The sequence below is a fragment of the Carassius gibelio genome, chromosome A12 (genome assembly GCF_023724105.1).
Source record: "Carassius gibelio isolate Cgi1373 ecotype wild population from Czech Republic chromosome A12, carGib1.2-hapl.c, whole genome shotgun sequence".
Lineage (NCBI taxonomy): Eukaryota > Metazoa > Chordata > Actinopteri > Cypriniformes > Cyprinidae > Carassius > Carassius gibelio.
Genome location: NC_068382.1, coordinates 23,871,755 through 23,896,680, shown reverse-complemented (window position 1 = coordinate 23,896,680; position 24,926 = coordinate 23,871,755). Strand labels below are relative to the sequence as shown.

General features: G+C 35.0%; 1 protein-coding gene across 3 annotated transcripts in view; it reads left to right on the top strand.

Annotated features, from left to right (window-relative positions):
- Positions 1 to 24,926, top strand: part of LOC128025507 (dedicator of cytokinesis protein 1) — a 207,708-nt gene that overhangs the window by 24,981 nt on the left and 157,801 nt on the right. For 2 of the 3 annotated variants that reach the window (XM_052611936.1, XM_052611935.1), the window contains exons 2-14: positions 4,985 to 5,068; positions 5,871 to 5,911; positions 5,991 to 6,046; positions 7,676 to 7,772; positions 8,121 to 8,269; positions 11,759 to 11,894; positions 13,392 to 13,549; positions 13,802 to 13,883; positions 15,668 to 15,803; positions 17,723 to 17,795; positions 21,344 to 21,483; positions 23,987 to 24,112; positions 24,551 to 24,675. In XM_052611936.1, coding sequence (XP_052467896.1) covers positions 4,985 to 5,068; positions 5,871 to 5,911; positions 5,991 to 6,046; positions 7,676 to 7,772; positions 8,121 to 8,269; positions 11,759 to 11,894; positions 13,392 to 13,549; positions 13,802 to 13,883; positions 15,668 to 15,803; positions 17,723 to 17,795; positions 21,344 to 21,483; positions 23,987 to 24,112; positions 24,551 to 24,675 — 1,403 coding nt within the window. The remainder of the gene's footprint in view (positions 1 to 4,984; positions 5,069 to 5,870; positions 5,912 to 5,990; positions 6,047 to 7,675; positions 7,773 to 8,120; positions 8,270 to 11,758; positions 11,895 to 13,391; positions 13,550 to 13,801; positions 13,884 to 15,667; positions 15,804 to 17,722; positions 17,796 to 21,343; positions 21,484 to 23,986; positions 24,113 to 24,550; positions 24,676 to 24,926) is intronic. The other variant, XM_052611937.1, reaches the window with a different exon arrangement.

Here is a 24,926-nt window from a genome sequence, read left to right as displayed (position 1 = left end):
CCGGGAGCTCATTTAAAAACTGAAAACCTTCGCTTCACGTCTCAATAAGTCAGGCTCGGATTGGTTCTCTTCTCTCACGCAGTCTCGCCTGTTCCGTTTTGCCGGTTCTTTTGTTCATTCCCGTCTGCTGATTTGATTTTCGTCACAGTCTATTTTAGTCTCGTCCTTTATTCGTTGACTATAATGTCAATCAATTTAGTCATAGTTTTAGTCTCCATCAGTGCCTTCTTTTCTAGTTTTCGTTTCGTTTTCGTCCGCAAAAATATATTTGTGACGAAAATAATGACGAAAATATTTAGTCAACGAAATTAACACTGGTTCATTCACACTTTACATTAGTGCTTCATTAGTTAATTCATTAGTTAACATAAACTGCAGTGAATAATTCTTCTGAATATTCATTAATCTTAAGTATTCCAATATTTAATAACATATTGTTAAAATCTGAAATTGCAGCAGTGTTATTTCATGCGCTTACATGTACGAAGACTTGCATTTTATTAACAAATATTAATAACTTCTGTAGCAAATGTAGCTATTGCTCATCGTGAATGTCAATTTATTAATTTGTAATGTTCATTTTATATTTGTTATCAGAAAAGATATTTAACCTGTTATACTGTATTATGACCACTTTTTAAACTAAATTTCAATACCGTATACTGTGATAAAAGATGATCAATTAATCGCAACAGGAAAATTTGATACCGTCATAATCCTAGGTGGAAACTGTGATTTCTCTATCACTCAATTAAATTGGGAGTCTCTTTTGTTTCAGCCCTGTCTAAACGAGTGTGATCAGAGCACGAATCCCAATTAAACATTGTTACAGGAAAGAAGCTCATGCTGTTTTGGCCGTACTTTTGCTTTAGTTTCCAGGAAACCCCAGTCACAGGTCTCTGCCATACTAGACCCTCCTTCAGTTGTAGGTTTAGGAGCTGTGATTTAATAAGGTGAAAACTGTAAGTTCAGTTGTTTAGAAGCAATAATAGTAAACAAGACCTTTTTGTCTTAGCACAAATGCCTTGGAGCAAGATGCGTGGTGAAGTTTAATACTCGGGGTTCAGGGTTTGTCCAAACACCGCTAATAAACTGCAATATGGACCAGACTTTGTAGCGACACTGAAATGTCTGGCTAAGTGAGACAATAAAACCCTTTATTACTCTTCCAGACCTCAAAGAGAAGCTGTCGACCCGCTCTTATTTTATAAAACCTTTCTGGCTCTCTGGAATTGATTGAAGTTTTGCTCGAGCACCTTCGTTGTGCCATCTGTTCTGTTAGAAATGGTTCAACTTCTGCCTTATTCCCACCGTCGTGAAGTATACCAGCTCTCCATGCTATGGGCGGCTCACACAATCTGGCTGTAATGGCTGGTTATTTTCTGGCTGGAGTAACACCTCATCACCTACAACCAGATATCGAAGATTATTTTAGCATTCTTTTTGCATGCTTCTGTGCACGTCATTCAATCATAACATGCTTGAAAATGCCCATGCTTTAGCCCTTAGGACTGTACAGACTGTTTTTAGAAGTGTTTCTGCAGCTCTGGTGTAAATCACGGTAAAAGGTCTCACTGGTTAGTTTTACCGTTTCATATTTCAGTGATCATTTAAACCAGATTTGATTAGAAAAACTCTGTTTTCTTCACGATAAAGCACATGAATGCTGAATCCAACAGTTCTGTGTATCACTGCACATCACCCTTAACAAGATAATAATAATAATAATAATAATAATAATAATAATAATAATAATAATAATAATAATAATAAAATGTAAGTAAATCAAATAATAAATATGAAATCATATGCTGCAAATCTGTCTCTTTTAAACTAAAACTTCTATATAAAACTTCATATCCTCTGTTTGTATTTGAGCCACATCTTATGAGGCATGTTATACTGGAACATTCACTTCCCATTTACAGTCAGTAACAAATTTTTAGCATAAGAATGGCATAAAAATAATACCAGTACATACATTGATGGTTGTAGTAACTCGGTGGTCGAGGCGTGCTACATTGTGACTTGCCTATGCCCTTCAGCCGGGACTTTATTCACAATTCGGCACGGATGACAGACTGAGAGAAATTATATGAATGGATGAATTTCATTAATGCATAAAGCCTTCAGAAAAGCCAAATGAAGCAGTGTTTATGAGCACAGTGCTTTGTTTACAGTGGTTACCATGGAAACCTCTCTATTTCTGCCGTTCCATAAGCGCCACCTGCTGTCAGAAACTGGAATTACATTTTCATTCAGCCTGTCGACTTTTTTTGTTCAGACTAATTCGGAAACCATATATTTGTGTGTATATATACATTTTCAAATTTCATAAAATTTCAGCCTTTTACTAATTTTTAGGATAAAATGTTCCTAGTGTTTGATCTCTAGCCTGTGGTGTAGATACAGGTGTGGAGTCGAGGCGAGTGACTGCTGCAGCTGGTGTCCGTGTCCAGCTCAATGGGCTTCATTCACTCAGAGCCAGGCTGGAAGAGAGGTGACTGAAGCGTCTGCTTTCTCTCTCGGGGGACACGGGCATCTCTAGGGGCTTGAACTTCCTGTCAGGGTCTCTCACACACACGGGTTGTCAAACACTGCTCTGATCCTCTTTGTGTGTCTCCCTTCCTCTCTTCCTCTCTCTGTTTAGTCTCCTTCCTTCAGCTCTGATCTGAAACCTAGTGAGCTGCACAACTGAAGAATGTTTTTATGCATCACATGCACATATGAAAGCTGTTACAAACAACTGGCAGTGAAATCATTCTGCTTTATACCTTGTTTTAGTCAGCATCACATTTCATTTCGTTTCATCACAAGGCTGCCAGGAATTATTTTTATTTATTGATTGATTGCTCAATTGGTTATTTCAGTGGCATCAAGATGTTAATATTCATTTTATATTTATATAAAAAAATAAAATATATGTATTGAGATTTGTATTTTATTTGCTCAAGTGGTTATAAGAGTAGCATCAGAATGGTAATATTCAATTTATTTGATATTTTTCTTTATACATTGGATATTTTTTTATTTGATACGGCTTTTATTTGTCCACATGGTTATCACAATATAATTTTTATTTATTTTTTTTATTTGTTGCTTAAATTTATTCGCTTGCTTGTTTTTCTCAATAGCATAGCATCAGGGTGGTAATATTAATTTAATACAATTCTTTTTTTTTTTTTTTTTTTTTTTTTACAAAATATTAATTTTATAAATCTTTTTTTTTAATGTTATTTTACTTGCGCTCTTTATTCCTGTAGTTTCAGGTCACTAGCATATTTATTTATTTGTTTATTTTTTATTTATAGTTTAATTTTATTTACTCACTTCAGGATTATTATTATTATTTTATTGCTAATATTTTAATGTAATATTTATGTGTTTGTTTTTCCTCTGTTCCTCTCTATTTCACATTCTAAAGTTCTGTTATATAATTAATAACCTGTAGCGGTTTGTGTTATTATGCCGTTTAGCCACCTGTTTAGACAGGCTTTGAAATTCCAATCACAGCAGTCTGAGCTGAGCTCCAGTGATCATTTGTGTGTTTAAGTGTGCGTTTCCTCGAGTGTGTGTGTGTGTGTGTGAGAGAGAGAGAGCTCAGAACGATGTCATCTGGTAAAGTGTTCTTCCTACTAAGATAAGAGCTGGATCTGTGGCAGTTTGTTACTCGTATGCTCATTAGGGACGTATTCTCAACCATTTCCTTTTCCTCTTTTCTCTAGGCATTGCTCTGCTCTGCTATCACGGCAGTGTCTCTCTCTCTCTCCATGTTTTTTGTGTGTGTAATTGGATTGGCTTCTTCTGGGACTACCAGTGAATCATCTCGTATGTGCAGACGTGATGTAGGCTGAACAAGAGATTCATTGTCTAGTTTTTAGAGCTTCATTGATTCTAATAGAACTTTGTGAAATCATTATGAACTGAAATGAGTGATGCATTTAGTGATGATAATGGGAATGCACTTTGCTTGATTTCTAGGCAATAATCCGTTCCGAATTTGCATGAAATGTTTGTTTTTCAGACATATACATGCTGCAATGTTTCAGAATTACAGCGGCATATTTATTAGCTTATTTAAACTTAAAAGTAAATTAATTCTAAATAGTATATGTTATAAACCAAATTAAGAAATATATAAAAACAAATAATAATGAAAACGAATTACTAAAAATAAAATAAATAAATAAAAAGAAATGTAAGTCGCAAAAAGTAAAGGCTAATTCAATGTGAATAAATAGTAGGATTCTTAGTGTAGGAGCTCTTTTAAACAGTTGATTTAATATTCAAATCTGAAATGTCATGTGGCAATTGTTTGCTTGTGTTTATTAATAACATTCGATTGTTGGTTTGCATGCATGTTATTGCAGGTACACAAGGATGTGCATTGAAATGTTTTTGTCATGTAGTGCTGCGGAGGTGTTTAATCCAGATTCAGGGAAAGAGAGAAATGACTGCTTTGTGTTTTTGTGTTTTTGGATGTGTGTGTTTGGTATCACAAGGCCCACAGTAAGAATATTGTGTAATTACACTCTCTCTCTGCCGAGAGTCTCTGTGTTAGCAGAGAATCGAATCAGCATGTGTGAGACCGAAATAGAGACAGTAATTAACCCTCACAGGTCTCGCTCCCTTCTCGTCCTCTGCTGTCTCTCGGTCACTGGGTCATGTGGGTCATTCAGGGTCACTGAGAAAAACCCTGGAACGTCATGGCCAGTGCCAGAAAAATACATTCAAGCACCATAACAATAATTAAAGTGGTTCTTCACTGAAAATGTCGATTTGAAAACATTCAAACACTTTGGGTTCAGTCATGATCTTTTGGGTGCGTGTGTGTGTGTCAGAGTGGAGCCACTGTTTGTTGTGTAGTCAGTTAATGCATTGCTGCAGCATCTATAACTCTCTCTCTCTCTCTCTCTCTCTCACACAGCAAGCAGAAATTGATGCCATGTGTCTCAGTAAAGTGTTTTATGTTCTCTGTCTGCAGCAATCTATAACTACGATGCTCGCAGTGATGAAGAGCTGTCCTTACAGATCGGAGACACTGTACACATTCTGGAGACTTACGAAGGTGACACACACACACACACACACACATAGAGATTCTTATGTTGTAACTACACTGATATGAAAATAAAATTATTTAAGCTCAACCATTTAAGCCTTCACCAAAACTATTTTAAGAAAATATATTTATCAATAAGGATTTATTTAAATTATGGAAAAAATTTAAATAACTACAAAGCAAAAATAATAATAATTTGTTTTTACTTTTAATGCAATTTATTTTTAAATGTAATTAAAATTAAAATATTTTTTTATCAAATTTTAGTTTTATCTTATTTAATTTATTTAGTTGTATCTTTTATTTAGTTGTATCTTTTATTATATTATCTTTTGTTTTATTTCATGTGGAATGTGTCTCTTTATTTTTGAATGTTTATTTCATGTTTACCTTTGAATATTACCTTGAACCTTGAATATTACAAAATCACACACAGTATTTTTTTATTTTATTTCAGTTTGAGAGTTGCAATAATTGCAAACCTCATTTAAAAGAAACTTAAAACAGTTCATATAATATTTAAATGATTCTTGATATTTTCTAAAGGTAAAGTACCACATATTAGTCTCACACAATATATAGTACCCCATTTAGTTTCAGTCACCTTTTTAGGACACAGATGTGTCATCATCAGAGCTTTCCTCTCTCTGATCTCAATAACATGCACTTTAGTGTTGAATATGAAACATGTCTTTTATCATCTCAGAATATTGTTTTCTAGATGTGCTATAGGACACAGTGGCGTCTCTTTGTGATCTAATTGTTGGCATTTCCGTCTGACTGCTGTGATATTTCGTTCTTTTCTCAGGATGGTATCGAGGGTATCGGCTGAGGAGAAAATCGAAGAAGGTGAGTTACTTTATGAAGTGCTTCCAGAGTACAGTCAGTTTTCTTCTTCAGCTCACTCATTTGTTTCCTCTATGTACAGGGTGTGTTTCCGGCGTGTTACATACATCTGAAGGAGGCCACGGTCGAAGGCAATGGGTCAGTATGTTCATTTAGATTCCTGGAAATTTGCAGTTATTTGAATATGAAATAAAGCATTAGCAACATCTTAGCAGACATTAGCTTCAGATTGCAAATTCTTCATGGATAAGGCAATCCTAGGATTTGCTGTGACGAGCTCAACGGGAGAAATGTTGACTATAAATCTGCTTATTTTTCATTCACTACTCAGAAGTATCAGAACTAGATGTAGTTTAGTTTGTTTGTCCAATTAAACATGGATTAATGACCAGAGCAGTGCAGATTTAGAGTATTGTGACATTAGCTTATTAGCTTAACCGCTGTCAGTCATGTCTCTCCCATGTGCAAAAATTGTATTTAGGTTTTTTTATTTTATATTATTTTTTGTTTATACTTTTTGTCAAATGTATTATCATTGCTTAAAAAAAAGAGACAAATTCATGCAAATAATGATTTTAAAATAATATGTTGGAATAATGGCAAACTTCGTATAAAATGAATATTTATAAAATATTTAATTTATCCAAATGTTTCTGAAGGTTACGTAGCATTTCTCAGTGATCATTTGTTAATAATGTTCCTCTCTTATATAATTAATTATTTTTTTATTCTATTATTTTTTATAAAAAAATAATTATTTTATTTTTTAAATATCGTAATTTTTTTTTTATAATTGTTTACTTTGTTGTATATTATATTTTGTTTGTTTTTATGATTATAATTTTTTTTCTATATTTTTTTTATCTGTTTTTGTTTGTTTGTTTGTTTAATGTTGCTAAAAAAAGGAATGCAAACCATGGTTTTAAATTGTCATGAAATTAATTTTATATGAGGGTTGCCATTTCTTTTCATATTTAATATTTATATAATATTTAATTTGCCCTTGACATTTTTTGAAGATTAAGTGCTATCTCTTAAGTGCTCAATTGCTTAGAAAAAAAGTATTTTTAAGAGTTTCACACTCTATTCCTGTAAAGACCTTTAAACTCCCCCGCTCCCCCTCCATTTCTGTCACCTCTCACCATTTTAAGACCTTTGAACACAGATATTTTCTTACCTGCCCTTCTGAGATTCTGTGACGGTTAGGATGCAGTTTTTGAAGGAAGTTCACTATGTAGGTATAGCTTACTATGTTTTGGAACATCCTCATTAAACTTTACTCTCCTTTGCTGCATCTGAAGATCCTGTTACTTCTGTTATTGTTCTGATTTTATCAGCGTCGCTCCCTGAAACCAGCCTGAGTGCAGTTAACAGTATTTTTCCCTAGACGTCTTACTAAGTTAGCGCCCCAGCAGCCCGTTGCTAGCCTAATGGGAGATTTTGGAGTTTGAAATGGATTTTCAAGCGTGGTTCAGGAATATAATACGCACGAGTGAGTGCTGGTGCAAGTGTGTGAGTAATTGGAATCGTGAGCAAAGCCCAGCTCAGATTCCATAACAGCTCTTTTGATGACTGATGCTGGTAATTAGTTTTCATTGGCATGAAGGGATCTGAATGACTCTGGGTGCTCAGGAGCTTGGAGTAAGCAGGAATTACTGATGCGAATGCAGTTAAACAGTATATTGTTTCCCACACAAGCAATATTATTGGAAAACTCCTTCACTTATTGTGCTTTTTCTGCTTTGCACTCTGTCACTGTTCATTTAGACAAAAGGAGACGGTCATTCCTTTTGAGATTCCGCTCATTCATGAGGTCACCACTACTTTGCGAGAATGGGCGTCAATATGGAGGGACCTATATGTGGTAAGCTTGTTTTTATTCCAAATTTAAATGTTGCTTCCCAAAAGTTGCACACACTTCTTCTGCACAAAGGGTACACTGTTATAAAGCATGCAATAAGTGGACAAATCAGGACAAGATTTTGAAAAGATCTGACATAACATAATTAGAAAAGAAAGTTTGTTTTCAAAACTTTTTGAAAAGCATCCCACTGAAAGTTTGTAAATCTTTTAATTACATAATCCAGCGATATGACCCTCTGGGGCTGTATGTCTACAGAGTTTAAGAGCATCCTTTATGCTGCAGCATGTGCTTTAACTAATTAATTGACACGCATAGCAGGGTTTTAACCAGACTTTGTGTTTCCAACAGGGCGACAAGCGTGAGATGTTCAACACGGTCCGAGACATGATCTACGACTTGATTGAATGGCGTTCCCAGATCCTGTCCGGCACGCTCCCGCAGGATGAGATGTCCGAGCTCAAACAGAAAGTCACCTCTAAGATGGACTACGGGAACAAGTATGAACACACACACACACTGCTGCTGACTCGTGCTGATCAGGTCGTGTTGGAACAGAGAGAGCGTGAGCTTGAAGTCACGACTGCAGTCGGTTTCATAAAATCAGACTTTTAATGAGAGCGTTTTATTGCTTTTCATTTTGATTCGTGATCTATTTTTGCTATGAAGGGTCATTGTGAAAGACTTTGGATTTCAGCACTTTATCTGCTTTCATTTGGGGAAGAAAATAAAAATAAAAGATGTTCTTAATCAGCAGTGTGTGCTGTTATTTGTGGTTAAAAGTTTAACCCCTTAACCCCAAGTATTAAATGGTGATACTAGTAGATGATTCTCATCTGGCAAGCAATAAAACAAAAGTAGACTTGCATTGAAGGACCAGTAAGTATATGCCTAGCAACTGCATAAAACCTCCCTGGCAACCATCCACAATGTTCTTTTAGCATGTGCACTTCAGGCATTTTCAGAAAATCTTCAGGAAATCAAACCTAATTGAAATGGATAGTTCACCCAAACATGAAGACTGGCTGTTTATTTTACCCTCAGGCCATCCAAGATACAGGTGACTCTTCTCTTCAGTAGAACAGTAAAGAAGAACTTTAGCTGAATCTTTGGTGCTTGGGGATTCATAAAATGCAAGTCAGTTGCTTCTTGCACTTTGAGAGTCAAAGAATAGATATCAAGCAACACAAAATGAATACTTGTGGCTCCTGATGATATGTTGAGGTCTTATGAAGCACAACGATCGGTATGTGGCAGAAACTCAATATTATTTACAACATTATTACCTGCAATCCAGATTCTCAGGCAAACAGTCTTCGTTCTGCAAAAAAGTCTTTATTAAAGTGTTATAAGCCATGAACCAAACCATCCAGCTACAAGATCAATCACAACATTAGTGTTTTATTTGAAGTAAAAGAGTATTTTGAAAACTTTTTAAAAAAGTATTTTAAAATCAGCCAAAAAAGTAAAACGTAAAAGTCTGTATACTTAAATGTGTCTATTGACCACAGGACCACTGGGTAACTTTTTGGATGAATTAGATGTGTTGCTTTCAACCTTTCCTGAGGATGATACTCCCTTAGTTTTGCTTGGAGATTTCAACATCCACCTAGATAAACCTCTATATGCTGATTTCCACACTCTGCTTGCCTCTTTTGATCTCAACCGAGTGTCAACTACTGCTACTCACAAATCAGGCAACCAACTTGACCTTATTTATACGCGACATTGCTCTACTGATCATGTTCTGGTTACTCCACTGCACACGTCGGATCACTTCCTCCTCACTCTTAACCTCAACATGGTCCCTGACACATCACTTACCCCTCCACATGTCATCTTTCGACGTAAACTACGCACTTTCACCGTCCCGGCTATCTGCAATGGTTTCATCTTCACTTCCTTCCCCTAAACTGTTTGCATCTTTGGACGCGAACAGTGCTACTGATACTTCCTTCTCCACTCTTACATCTTGTTTGGACACTGTTTGCCCCTTATCTTCCAGGCCAGCCCGTAACCCCTTCTGCCCCTTGGTTATCTGATGTTCTACGCGAACATCGTTCTAAGCTTAGAGCTGCTGAAAGGATGTGGCGCAAATCCAAAAATACTACTGCCCTTAATGTGTATCAGTCACTCCTGTTTTCCTTCTCTGCTAATGTCTCCACTGCTAAAATTACATACTACCATAGCAAAATTAACAATTCGTTTAACTCTCGCATGCTTTTTAAAACATTTTCCTCACTTCTTTGTCCTTCTCCTCCCCCTCCTGCTTCATCTCTAATAGCTGACGATTTTGATGACCAAATCCTCCTGTCAACCCTACTGGCAAAAGGCATCTCAGGAACCACACTTCAATGGTTTGAGTCTTACCTATCAGATAGGCCCTTCAAAGTATCTTGGAGAGGTGAGGTGTCCAAGTCACAACATCTAACTACTGGGGTGCCTCAGGGCTCAGTTCTCGGACCACTTCTCTTCTCTGTCTACATGGCATCATTAGGTTCTGTCATTCAGAAACATGGCTTTTCATACCACTGCCATGCTGATGAAACTCCACTCTACCTCTCATTCCATCCTGATGATCTGATGGTAGCTATTCACATCTCAGCTTGTCTAACTGACATTTCTTGCTGGATGATGGGCCATCACATTCAACTCAACGTCTCCAAGACAGAACTGCTTGTGATTCCAGCAAACCCATTGTTTCATCACAATTTCACCTTCAAGTTAGGCACATCAACCATAACTCCTTCAAAAACAGCTAGAAGCCTTGGAGTTATGATTGATGATCAGCGGACTTTCTCAGACCACATTGCTAAAACTGTCCGATCCTGCAGATTTGCTTCATTCGACATCAAGAAGATCAAGCCCTTTCTTTCGGATCATGCTGCACAACTCCTTGTTCAAGCTCTTGTTCTGTCCAGGCTGGACTATTGCAATGCTCTCTTGGCAGGTCTTCCAGCCAGTTCTATCAAACCTTCTGTCAAATTTATAATATATCTGCTGTCCATATGTTCATTTATTAGTGTGTTATATGATTAGAATGTTGTCCCGGTTTTAAAATAAATCAATGATATTTGAGAATGTATTTTCCCTTTTCAGGAAAAGTATCGAAAAAGTATCGAAATCGCCATTCTTGGCTAGGTATCGGTATTGAAACAATAATTTTGGTATCGTGACAACACTAGTCTTTACCTGATTTGCTTGCTGCATCTCTCTGATTGGTGGGATTTCATGGACAGCATCATGGATAGTCACTTTTCAACAAATTCAGTTGTTAAATTTTTTTTTCTTTTGAAATAATGTGAACTGACACTGCAACAAAAGCAGATACCATAATTTAATTACATCAGAACTCAACAGGCGTATATGTACATGTGTGTATGTATGCATGTACTGTGTGTGTGTGTGTGTGTGTGTTTGGCTTGCATATAGATACTGTAGATGCAGGGCTTATTGTTCAGCTGATCAAAGTAAAAAATGGAAACCAGTTTGAATGTTTTACAGTAAGTTATTCTATTTGCACACTTATATACTTTATTTCTGCTCATTGAACACATTCAAAGGGTCTAATAGCAGCAGGGTTATTATTACCTCTCTCTCAGAGCGTTTTAGTGTTACTGTTAACTTCAGAAGGAGGAAGTGAGCATACAGTGGGATGATAGAGCAGCTTAGGTGAAAAAGTCACTAGTGACACACACACACACACACACGCACATACGTACAACTCTCACTTCTCAGTTCTGTCTTTGTCAACTTTAAGTGTAGGTTTTTTTTTCTCAATACAAATCCAGAATGCCCATAGTAACCGCATAGCAACATGCTTGAAACCATTGATAATACCTGCTGTTATTTCTTACGCTTATTTAGCAGGTAATGTATTTAGCAGGTAATGTCCAAATAAAAGTATTCATTTGGATTAGTAAAACACAGATCTTCATCTCTTTCAAACTACTATGTGTTTTTCCTACACTGTTTTGTGTGTTTGCCAGGTATTTAGATCTGGATCTGGTGGTGAGAGATAAAGACGGGAATATTCTGGATCCTGACCTGACCAGCACCGTCGATCTGTTCCGAGCGCATGAAACCGCGTCCAAGCAGATTGATGCTCGCATCCAAGAGGAGAGGGTAAACCATATTATACTGTTTTATCCATCATGGCACTGATTTGAACATGTTGCTTTTTTTTTTTTTTGTCTGTAATTTGAATGGGTTTGTAGGTGTTACTGGATTGTGAATGTACGAGGCCCGAGAGCCGAAGCCACACTTATGTTTTCTCATCACACAATTGCAGTGATGTTTAATAAACTCTAATATTTATATTTGGATGTGACTAGCACAACCTCTAAACCACATGAAAAGTCCCTGACCACAGTTCTGAAACACCACCGCTGATGTGTGAGAGGTTACACAGGAACAGAGAGAGCGTGAGAGCGCACCATCTCACTTCCCATGTTACTGTGAGACGCAATGTGACACATGGCTGGGTGATATAGTCTCAATCAGAACATAGCTTTCAAACAGCCATTGGAAACGCACACGTTTTGTGCAATAAATAAAATACAGCAAAAAACTTCAAAGATTGAAAAAAGCAATGAAATGTATGTATTTTAATATATAAATAATATAAAAAACTCTTTAGTTTACTGTCCAGTTCTCTTTATTTACTATTTGTTTATTAGCATGCACATTACTAGGATATTGGCTGTTATTTAGCACTTATAAAGCAAATATTAATGCCTTCTGCATGACTTAATCCTCCCCATACCTAAACTTAACTACCTCACTAACTATTAATAATTAAGGGTTTAAGAGATTGAGGCAAAAGTCTTAGTTAATAATGAGAATTGGACCCTGAAGTGTGACCAAACAAAAAAACTATTGTTCATATACATATTTATATAAACAATAATTAAAGCACGTTTTCCATGCTGTTTTCACTAAATGCATACAAGGATGCTATTTTATAATTTTTGCTTATATGCACTTATAACAATATTAGCCTACATATATTTAATATATGTAACATACAATATGTACAATATATATAAATTTATGCATATATATATATATATATTTGGAAACCTAATGGTCATTTGAAATGCTCAATAAAGTGAACTAAATATTCACGATGTTTCTTCGTTTCATATCGTCAGCAAAGTATTGCAAATACAGTTGTGCACATACTGTAAGTTCACATACCCCTTGCAGAATATGCAAAATTATTCTATTATTCTAACAACAAAAGAGGTATCATGAAAATCGCATGTTATTTTTTTATTAAGTAATAAAATAACTTGAATAAACTATTTCAGACAAAATAATAGCTGTATTTGTAAAAATGACCCTATTAAAATTTCTGCACCCTCTTGATTCCTAATACTGCGTGTCATTTCCTGGATGATCCACAACTGTTTTATGCACATTCTTTGTTTTTCAGCATCTTCTGACTCTACCCAGATGTTCACTGTCCTTGAGTCTCTTAGGTTTTATAGATTATAGATTCTTTGAGACCGACCGTTACTACCGCCCGTGTAATTAGTCTTGCTGACTGTAAGACTCAAGTTTGAAAGACTAACTGTGTGCTCAGACGCCCATCATTTTTTTATGTATTTATATTTTCAGTCTCAGAAGCAGAACATGGATTTGAGCCGGCAGGCCAAGTTTGCCTCCACACCCTCGTTCGCCCTGTTCGTCACACTCAAGAACGTCGTGTGCAAAATCGGAGAAGATGCAGAAGTGCTGATGTCTCTATACGACCCGATTGAGTCCAAGTTTATCAGGTCAGTGCACACACAAACTCAAACTTATAGATGTGTATTCACATCCATAAACATTCCTGCTGTCAAATAAAACTTTGTTCAGAGTTTACGATTGTCACTGCCTCAGTGACCAGTAACTATGATGTTTCACATCCTCCGTAGTAAATCAACCACAGCGTTTGTGCCATGCACACAGTTCTCAGTGGTTTGTTTCAGCAGTAAATGATCTTGATGTAAAAATATATAATATCTGTTGTTTTTACTTTCTTGCAGTGAAAACTATCTTGTGCGCTGGTCCAGTTCAGGTTTGGCCAAAGACATCGATCAGCTTCATAACCTGCGTGCCGTATTCACTGTATGTATTATTTTGGGCTTTACTTTTGACACGTTATATTCAGGATTATCATAGATGGGGAAATGATATTGGGACATGATGCAGACCCATATTACCCACATGATCACCGTGACTCATTGATAACTACTTTTTAATCTGGAACTCAAATGCAACTACATAAATGATTGATTTAAAACTCTACATAAGTATTAATAACAGTAAGGTGTGCATCACATAATAATAATAATAATAATGATAATAATGCTTGTAGTTCTAGCTGGACAAATTCAGTAAATGTAACATTTTAACAAATATTGGGTTTAATAGTTAAAATATTTGTAGCTGTTCTTTTTTTCAGTGTTATAGTTTTATTAATATAACATTATATTTTTTAATTCACCCCCCCACACTCCAGATTTTAATTAAAACATATATATATTTTATTTATTTTTATGTTTTTATTTTATTTTATTTTTTAATTTGGGGTAACATTTTAGTTGTTATTTTTCCTGTTAGTTATTATAGTGCTTTAACTTAACGTTATTTCAGTGAGTTTCAAACGCAGCATTTCTAATTTTTATTTTAATCCCTTTAATTTTTTCGTCTAATATTTATATAATTTTATTTCACCTTTATTATTAAATGACCACTAAATTTTTTTAATAGTTTTAGTTTTAGTTAACGATAGCAATCCTGTTCTTTGCTAAAAATGCGTGCAGTGCAGAATTAAAAGTTGGCCTAAAATGTGGGCTGATAATGAGATGTTTTAAAAAGGTATCTAGGTTTTCAGCTAACTAGGTTTCTAACTGCAAACCGCGAGACTACACTAAATCCTTTACATGCATGACCTTATTGTTTGATTTGGACACTCAAATATTTCCTCCAATGCTTCAGTACCAGCTCGTTCCTAGAAACACAGTCATGTAAATGACTCATTTACGGCTTGATTCCGTTCATCTGTTCCTGTCTCTCGCTTTGTTCCTTAATGAGTAATCACAGTATTATTGGGTGACACTGTAATTCGTGTTCATCAGTCGCATTGCAGAATTGGTAATTAAAGTGTTGGAGAAAGCAGCAGCATCATTAAAGCTGTAAAGGGTAACAAGCTAACGGTTGTTAGAAGCTCAATGGAGACACGGCCTGGTTTGCATTCTTACATTTATTTTGTGCATCCATGTATCTGTGTTGGTGTCTACAGGTCATTTAACACAGAAAAAATAATTATCTGTACCGCCAAAAACATATAATGAATGTGAATTGTGTTGAAGTTATTGTCTTTCTCACACACTGTTAGCTTTATCTTTTTTTTTTTTTTAATTGCATGCATTTTGTGTATTTGCATGTGCATGCTTTTTCATTTTAGAGCATATACACTGGTTTGTTTGTTACGAGTTGGTGCTTGTTTGCACCCATACGTTCTCATTTTCTAGAGGTCATTTCTTTAATAGATGCTGGGCTCGTGAGGGTCAATTTATTTCCCCAGAATCCTCTGCTCTTTGCACAAACCCCCAGCGGGGAATGAGTTGCTGCCCCCAATCAAAAGCTGCTTCAGCAATTTATCCTTCATTCAGACAGCGTACTAACAGTTTGTGTGCACCAAACCAATCCATGCATCAGTCGTTGTCTTCCTGGATAGTTGCTCAACTAACGAGTTTGAGTTTAACTTGATGGTTGTAGGCAGAAACACCTGGTGCATGTCTGGTGGTTCTTCAGGGCTCATAATAATAATAATATCTGCTGTTTGAGTTCATGATTGTGCATGCTTTTTTACTCTCTTGCTTGTGTGTTTGTGCGTTTCTCTCCAGGATCTGGGGAGTGAAGACCTGAAGAGGGAGAAAATCAGTTTTGTTTGTCAGATCGTTCGAGTGGGCCGGATGGAGCTCAGAGATAACAACACTAAGAAATTAACGTCCGGCCTCCGCAGACCCTTCGGTGTGGCAGGTAGAGCCTCACACATAACACCATGCACACTGAGCATGGAAACCAGTGTCCATTAAAATACCACCTGGAATTTACATGGATGCATTTGGTGGATGCTTATATCCAGAGTGATTATAAATGAGCCGTTCATCTACGGAAACACCAACCATACAGCCATTGTTATTACTGTACATGTACATTTTTTATTTGTAATATTTATTTGAGTGATTGCATATACCTATAAGTATAATTGTTTAAGCCTTGTGTGAAATCAGCTGTAATAATATATTGCATATAATCTTAGTTTGCTATATGCGATACAGAAGATGGTGCAACAATCCTACTGCACTCATGCATTTTTAATGACATCAAAACAAACATGGCCTTTGCACTGATTTTGTCTGTCTGGAGTTAAACATCATTACATCTACAATCACAGTATACATTAGAAAGCCTTGATCTGGTTGGAGTGAAGTGACCCTAACAATTGTGTCGTCTGTTGGAACTGTTACTGTTGCTAAATCCTGACGCTAAGGTTGATTATTGTGCAAGTTTGTTGTCTGTGGTTGTGCACAAAGGGGTTCTCCCTTAGTTTCATGGAAAACGAAAATCTGTTCTTCAGTTGTAAATAAATAAATAAATAAATAAATAAATAAATAAATAAATAAATAAATAAATAAATAAATAAGGCCGAACAGGAGAATGAGGGCAGACATGCAGCCTTTGGTTTGAACATCAAACGGGTTTTGAAGTGGGAAAGCATCTCTCTCTCTCTCGCTCTCTCTCTCTCACACACACTCTCTCTCTCTCTCTCTCTCTCTCTCTCTCTCTCGCCCCCCCCCCCTCTCTCTCACACACACTCTCTCTCTCTCTCGCCCCCCCCCCCCTCTCTTTCTCTATCTCTCTCTCTCTCTCTCTCTCTCTCTCGCTCCCCCCCCTCTCTCTCTCCCTCACCCCCCCGCCCATATATTAGCAGTATGTCTGTATGTGGGTCAGGTCAGGCGGGTAGAGGCAGAACCTGTATGTGAAATGTCACCTTTAATGCGTCACATTCAGAGACAAGCCAACGCTTCCATTATGGCTCATCAGTTTCCTGTTGCCTGCTGTAAACCCAATCTCACACCAGGACAAATGGCCATTTAGAGGCGATGTTTATGTGTTCAGTCAGTAATAGCTGCTGCTTGACAGCTCATCTCAAAAGTTTTGCCTGCTCTTACCCTTATAAACCACGAATTTAAACTTTCAGGAGTTTCTATTAGCTTTTACATTTTTTTATTTATTTTTTTTCACAGTGATTGATGAATCTCGCAAAGACACATTCACGTCAAATTACACCCCAAAGTAAAATAACAATAAATTCAATTAAATAAATATTTTCATGACATGACATATATATATAATTATTTTTAATTTTAATTTTAATTTTATTTTTAATTTTTATATTTTTATTTTATTTTATTTTTTAATATGCATAATACAATGCAAGTAATATGTCACTTTTTGCATCATAGCGGGAATTTGGACAAAGTGATTTTTAATCAGCATATTTTTAATCAGCATATATTTAAGTAAACTGAATTACATTTTTGCATGATTATATTATTAATAAATAAATAATATACATATAACACAATATTAATATATTTATTTTAATGTTATTTAATCATTTTGTTCTATTACTGTATATCAAATAGAATAGATTACATAATATAATTACTTTTATTACACCTTTTTTGTGATTACTTGTTTGAGGTGTATGAAAAGGTATCATGCATTAAATATGTGAATTTGCTCAGACCGTCTGTAAAGTAAATGGGAAAAACTGTTAGAATACAATGGTCATCTGAGATGGGTTATTCTTCATGAGATTCATCCACAGTTGCGGAGACATGATGTGTGATTGTGCAGACATTATTCTCATCTCATTCTTCTCTTTGCAGTAATGGACGTCACAGACATCATCACGGGCAAGATGGATGACGAGGACAAGCAGCACTTCATTCCCTTCCAGCCGTAAGTATGACTTCATGATGGTTGTGACGAAAAAGACTTATCGTGAAACAGTTTTGACCTTCAGTCAGGTGCATCAGACACTTGTAGTGTGTTAGGTATTGTGTAGTCAGCTCAATGATCAGTGTGTTTATTCATTAAAGGCAACAGTACACAAACTCACTCTTATTCTGTAGGGGATGCACATGTGCCTCACAGTCACTCACTCGTTCATTCTGTCACTCAATAAGACTACACTTCAGTCTTTCTGTGCTTTGCCGCTCTCACAGCCCAGCCGGGTCACTCAGAGAGGAGTCCAGGGGTTTGCTGGGAATTGTGGGGTGTTTAAGATGCGAGTTCTCACTTCAGGGAGGTTTTTACTTTGTAGCAGCTTATTTTTGACTTTAGATTAGCTCTGGTCCAAAACCTAGGGTACTGTCTTGCTGTCTGCTGCTGCCTACATAGGTAGCTACATTTTAAGACAACATCCTAACTCAAACAGAACCTTGTGACTGATTTGAATGCTTCTTATGGGCAGCAACAAATAGCAAGTCAATAGTAATAATAATAATAACTAGATAAAAAAGTTCGTCAAGACAAACTTTAAGTTGGCTTGAGAAAGCCTGGCCAGAAAGTCGGAAAAAGTTAGAAAAGTTAGAAAAGTTTGAAAAGTTTGAAAAGTTTAAGAAGTTTAAAAAGTTTTAAGTTTGATGGTATTCAGTCTGATAGATAGATCTAGGGTACCCAGGAGTGGTTGCTAAGGTGTTGCTATGTGGTTGCTAGGGTACCCTGAGTGGTTGCTAAGGTGTTGCTATGGTATCTGGGATGGTTGCTAGGGTGTTGCTATGCGGTTGCTAGGGTACCCTGAGTGGTTGCTAAGGTGTTGCTATGCGGTTGCTAGAGTAACTGGGATGGTTGCTAGGGTGTTGCTATGCGGTTGCTAGGGTACCCTGAGTGGTTGCTAAGGTGTTGCTATGCGGTTGCTATGGTATCTGGGATGGTTGCTAGGGTGTTGCTATGTGGTTGCTAGGGTACCCTGAATGGTTGCTAAGGTGTTGCTATGTGGTTGCTAGGGTACCCAGGGTGGTTGCTAAGATTTTGGTATGAGGTTGCTAGGATACCCTGGGTGGTTTCTAGGTTGGTTAGGATAGTTGCTAGAGTGTTGCTATGAAGATAGATAGATAGATAGATAGATAGATAGATAGATAGATAGATGAGAATAGATAGATAGAATAGAGTCAGAAGATAGATAGATAGATAGATAGATAGATAGATAGATAGATAGATAGATAGATAGATAGATGAGCTTTAATATAGATAGATAGATGAGTTTGAAGATAGATAGATAGATAGATAGATAGATAGATAGATAGATAGATAGATAGATAGATAGATATAGTTTGAATATGGATAGATAGATAGATAGATAGATAGATAGATAGATAGATAGATAGATTAGAAACAGACAGATTATAGATAGATAGATAGATAGATAGATAGATAGATAGATAGATAGATAGATAGATAGATAGATAGATAGATAGATAGATATAGTTTGAATATAGATAGATAGATAGATAGATAGATAGATAGATAGATAGATAGATAGATGAGTTTGATTATAGATAGACAGATGAGTTTGTTTATAGATAGATAGATAGATAGATAGATAGATAGATAGATAGATAGAAACAGTCAGATAGATAGATAGATAGATAGATAGATAGATAGATAGATAGATAGATAGATAGATAGAAACAGTTAGTAGATAGATAGATAGATAGATAGATAGATAGATAGATAGATAGCGTGAGATTATAGATAGATAGATAGATAGATAGATAGATAGATAGATAGATAGATAGATAGATAGATATAGTTTGAATATGGATAGATAGATAGATAGATAGATAGATAGATAGATAGATAGATAGATAGATAGATAGATAGATAGATAGATGAGTTTGATTATAGATAGACAGATGAGTTTGTTTATAGAGAGATAGATAGATAGATAGATAGATAGATAGATAGATAGATAGATAGAAACAGTCAGATAGATAGATAGATAGAAACAGTTAGTAGATAGATAGATAGATAGATAGATAGATAGATAGATAGATAGATAGATAGATAGATAGATAGATAGATAGATAGATGAGTTTGAATGAGTTTGAATGGGTTAGTAATAGTACATAGGTTAGTCTGATTGAGTCTAATGGGCTTCAGTGTGTTTAGATTTGAATTTTTGACAGTTGGAGTTTGACGGAATGTTCAGTTGAGCAGAGGCTTTTCAATGCAAGTCTATGGGAGTTTTTATGATTTTTAATCTTCAGTTTAATGAAAAGTATAAGTCCGATCAGTCTAAAAAGATATAGCAACTAACTTCAGATCAGTCTGAAGAGCTGGGCTGAGTTTGGAGTTTGTAGAGTTAAAGCTCTAGGAGGAGTAGCAGTTGAAAATTTTAGTCTCAGAAGAATAATAATAATATTAAGTTTAAATAGAATATCAGTAAGTTGGCTTTCTCAAGCCAACTTAATAATACTAATTTATTATTATTATTATTATTATTATTATTATTTATAAATTAAACCGTATATATTATTATTAAAAATAGATTTCTATTACAGTTTGGACATATATAATACTAAATATTTTAATACGAATTTTTCTTCTAGTTGAATTGTTTTATCAACAATAATATAGAAATGGTTTATAGTAATTAAATATATATTTTTTTACATTATAATATACAAACGTAAATATCTAAATAATAAATGATGATAAAAATAAAAAATGGTATATTATATATATTTAAAAAATACATTAAATATGTATGTTCTATATAATAATAATAATAATATAAAAAGTTTTTATATATTTTATAGATTCAATATAATATATTTTAATATTAATATTATGCAATAATATTAAATGGGCCAGACAATTATAATAAATTAATATTTAAAAAAAAAATTATATTATAAGTAAAAACATTTTCATATAATACAATAATCATCTAATATTTGTTATTTCATTGTACTATATCAAATATAAGTACAAATGTATTTTTAAACAGCATTTTATTTATAATCAATACATTTGACCCTGTCCATCATCTTGGATGAATTATGTATTATAAGTACTTTATTAATAAGCTTTATTATAATTACTATTGTAATTAGGCATCATTGATCTGTAGTGCGCCTTTTCCTGTCTTTGTTATGAAGGCAGCTCACTAGGTTTTGTGTCTTTTATAGAGGCAGTGGCTTCATCTGTGTTTGGGTGAGATGAGGGTCATTCTGAAATTACAGCATCTCTCTGTGTCTCTCCTGTCACCCATCCCGCATCACTGTTTGCTAACAAAATGGCTTTTGTCCCTGTCATGGTATCTGTATCACTGTTTGGTGTCTTCCCTCTCACTTTCTTCATTCTTCTCTTCTTCTTCTGTCTTTTCCTTCTGCTCATGTCCACTCTCATCTGGCTCTCTGTGGCTACTACTCTTCTTCTCTCTTTGTCTTCCTCCTCTTTCTCTCTCCGTTGGCGTGTTGCCTGTCGCGTGTGAACTCCAGGCTAGCGTTGGATGACGCCATTCGCCACAGGCAGCTGAACATCTCCCGTTTTTCACCCAGGGTGGCGGGCGAGAACGACTTCCTCCAGACCGTTATCAACAAGGTCATCGCCGCCAAAGAGGTCAATCACAAAGGTCAAGGTAAAGGTCACCGGGTTGAACACATTTCATCTCCAAAGCTGCTTTGAGAGTCACTTAACCAAACGAAAAACCCTATTATTGTGTATATTATGCTGTTTCATAAAGGTCTTCGCACCAACCAGTCAAAATAAAAGTTTGCTTCAGCGTGAAGAAATTGCGACAAATATATTACTATTGTTCAGTAGAATATTCTTCTTAAAGTAATAATAAAATAGCTCAATGATTTTTTCAAGGAATATTGCGTTAAGTTTTCTTTCCATGCTTTTATTTTAAGCACTTTGTCAAAAATAAAATGAATTGAACAATTTAAAGATCAGTTTAATTGTTAATTTTATGCCGTCATATAATTGAAACCATTTTGTATAATTAAATCTGGAAAAATGTTAACGGACAACACAGAATTTCTGAAAAAGAAAACATTTCATGTTACTGTACCATTTTTTTTATAAATTATTAAATTGTTTGAGTTTATTTGATTAGAAATGATTTTTAAATTATTGATATGCAGTTAAACCATTAAAATGTAATCCAAATAAATTAAAACTGAAAATGCAAAATAAAATTTTATAAAAGATTTTATAGGGCTCAAAAATAATTTCGGTTTAATTTTTATCAAATTGTTATTAAATATAAGATTCATGAGTTCAATAAACCAGACACAACAAAACTACATTTTAAATTAACAACTAAAACAGAATTATTGGGCCCTATTATTTAAAAAAGTTATTAAATTGTTAAAGTTTCATGAATTCAATTTATTTGACGTTTTTCGTTATCAAAATTTAATTAGACTATTAAAACATACAACACAGAATTTGGGAAAAATGTAAAAATCAAAGCTGATTTCACAGGGCCCTAAAAATGTAACTTGATAAACTGTTGTGGTATTATTGTATGTTTCATGATTTCAATTAATTAGACATGCTTTTTTAATTTTTTTTTTTTTTTTTTAACGATTGACACTGAATTCAGAAACATTAAAACAAAAACAAAAAACTATTTGGGAAATATAAAATAAAATCTATTTTCTAGGGCCCTACATTTCCGGAGGGTTTCTCTAATGGCGCGTCTTAACCTACAGTAAAAATGAAATCTGTAAGATAAAGAAATGTTCCTGATTTAAGTTATTTGGCTTGAGTTAATGATCTGCAGCTTGTTTTGTAGCCTAGTTAAAGTGTGGGAAGTTAAAAATACAGGAAGATAAAACTGATGTGAGGAGATGGAGAGCCACGCTGTCCCAGATACGATCAAACCGAGTTCCTGCCAAGAGACTTTCACAATCTAAAGGGGCCTGAATCTTACAAATGACGGAGTTAATGAACAAAATTAGTTCAAGTTGAATTGGGTTTAACAAGCATGAGAATTGGTTCATGCCGAGGAGAATGGGAAGCGAACATGTCGGGTTGCACTGCTGTCAGATCACATCACAATCCATCACCACAGACATAATCCATGCTTCCTGTGATTGCTAGCATTAGAAAAGCTGCTATCACCAGCAGGACATCGAGAGCTTCAGTATAACCTGAGACCAGTCAGATATGAGCAGGTCCTTCTCGTTTATGAACAAGGTTAATCAAGAACAGCAGTGGAGGTTGAAATGGCAATTAAGCACATATTAGCCTCAGATTTCTCTTTTTATTTATTTTAAAGTGGTACAACTTAAATGAATACAATAAACACGATCATAATGTATACCTAATATGTATAAATTATTCGTTTATTCGTTTGATTGTCCTTATTTTTCCTTGTTGTTGTTATTACACAAATAACTTGATATACACTTAATGTAAAATATTTATTTTTATGCCATCAAAGCAAGCATAACTCAAATTCAGCACAACAAAACACGATGTAAACTTTTTTTTACCTTTTATTATACAAATTTAATAATATATACTTAATGTAAATATTAATGTTATAAAAATGATCATAAAATAAGCATAACTTAAATTAAGCACATCAAATACCTTCATGATGTGTACTTCAAGTTTATTTAAAATGTATTTTTATTCTGATTTTAATAATAAATAGGATTTATTTTGCATTACAATAATGAGAACTTGGAGATAATATAGAACATGTGTATATATAATATAAAAAATGATAAAACCACATTTATGTATGTACGGATTTTGGGGTGAAATTGGTCTTGAGTGTTTTGTCCGTTCATCTGCAGAGACATTTTTCTTCATTTGTTTTGAACCGCTCATGTTATCGGCTCAGATTGCTCAATTGAATCTTAAGTGTGTTATTATGAAATATTCACAGCACGATTCATCTGTAAACTTTGAATAACACAGTCGTTCTGCTTCCTGCGGGTATTTTCTCAGCAATTAAATTAATCCGGTGTTCTTAATTATTTTTTTGTAGATCACTAATAATGAGATATTAAAATGAGCCAAGTTCCTGTGAGCTGTAAAGCACAAATAGGAAGAGTGTGTGTGTGTGTGTGTGTGTGTGTGTGTGTGTGTGTTTAACTGCAGTCTGTTCCTCCGGTCCCCAGGTTTGTGGGTTACACTGAAGTTGCTTCCAGGTGATATTCATCAGATCCGTAAAGATTTCCCTCACCTGGTGGACCGCTCCACCGCTGTCGCTCGCAAAATGGGTTTCCCAGAAATCATCATGCCAGGTATGCATCATCAAACTGATTGTATTTACAATAAAACACAGGATTTTATTCCTCCCCTTTGAATCATAGTTAACATACAACAGTGACAATGTAAAGTTCAACCAGACCATTCATGAAATCTACACTGCAGTAATGAGGAACTCATCATGATGGACATTAAAATACGACTATCCACATATCAACCTCCTCTCTGTTACATCCTGGTATTCACTTCACATGCAGAAATAATCAAATCACAACATTTAGATTTAGAACTCTTAAAGGTACAGCAGCTATTTAATTCCACGTATAATCAACCCTATAAATATTGATTATGAACTATGGATGTACAAGCAGTACTTTTTGTGTGTTTTCCTTATTAAAAGCTAAGGTCTGTATTGCAAACGGTCTATGTTTAGCTCTAGATCACACACGGAGACCTTGTGCGTGTTTTTTTAGGTGATGTTCGGAATGACATTTACGTGACGCTGGTTCAGGGGGATTTCGATAAAGGAAGTAAGACGACACCTAAAAACGTGGAGGTCACCATGTCTGTACATGATGAAGATGGAAAGAAACTGGAGGTAATCTACTGTATAGTGGTCAGTTTGTGTGTGACACATTTGGATAAATGATCCAGATTCTGTACATGTATGTTAAAATGTATTTCTTCTATTTATATGTTGTAAGTTTTATTTTTATGTGTAAATGTATATGGCTATATTATATTAGCAATGTAAGGGTTGTTAAAGTAGTTTATTTTATTATTTTGTTTTTTAATTTTTTTAAGAGAAGCCTCTCTAAGGACCTGAGATGCAAATTATCTTATGCTGTA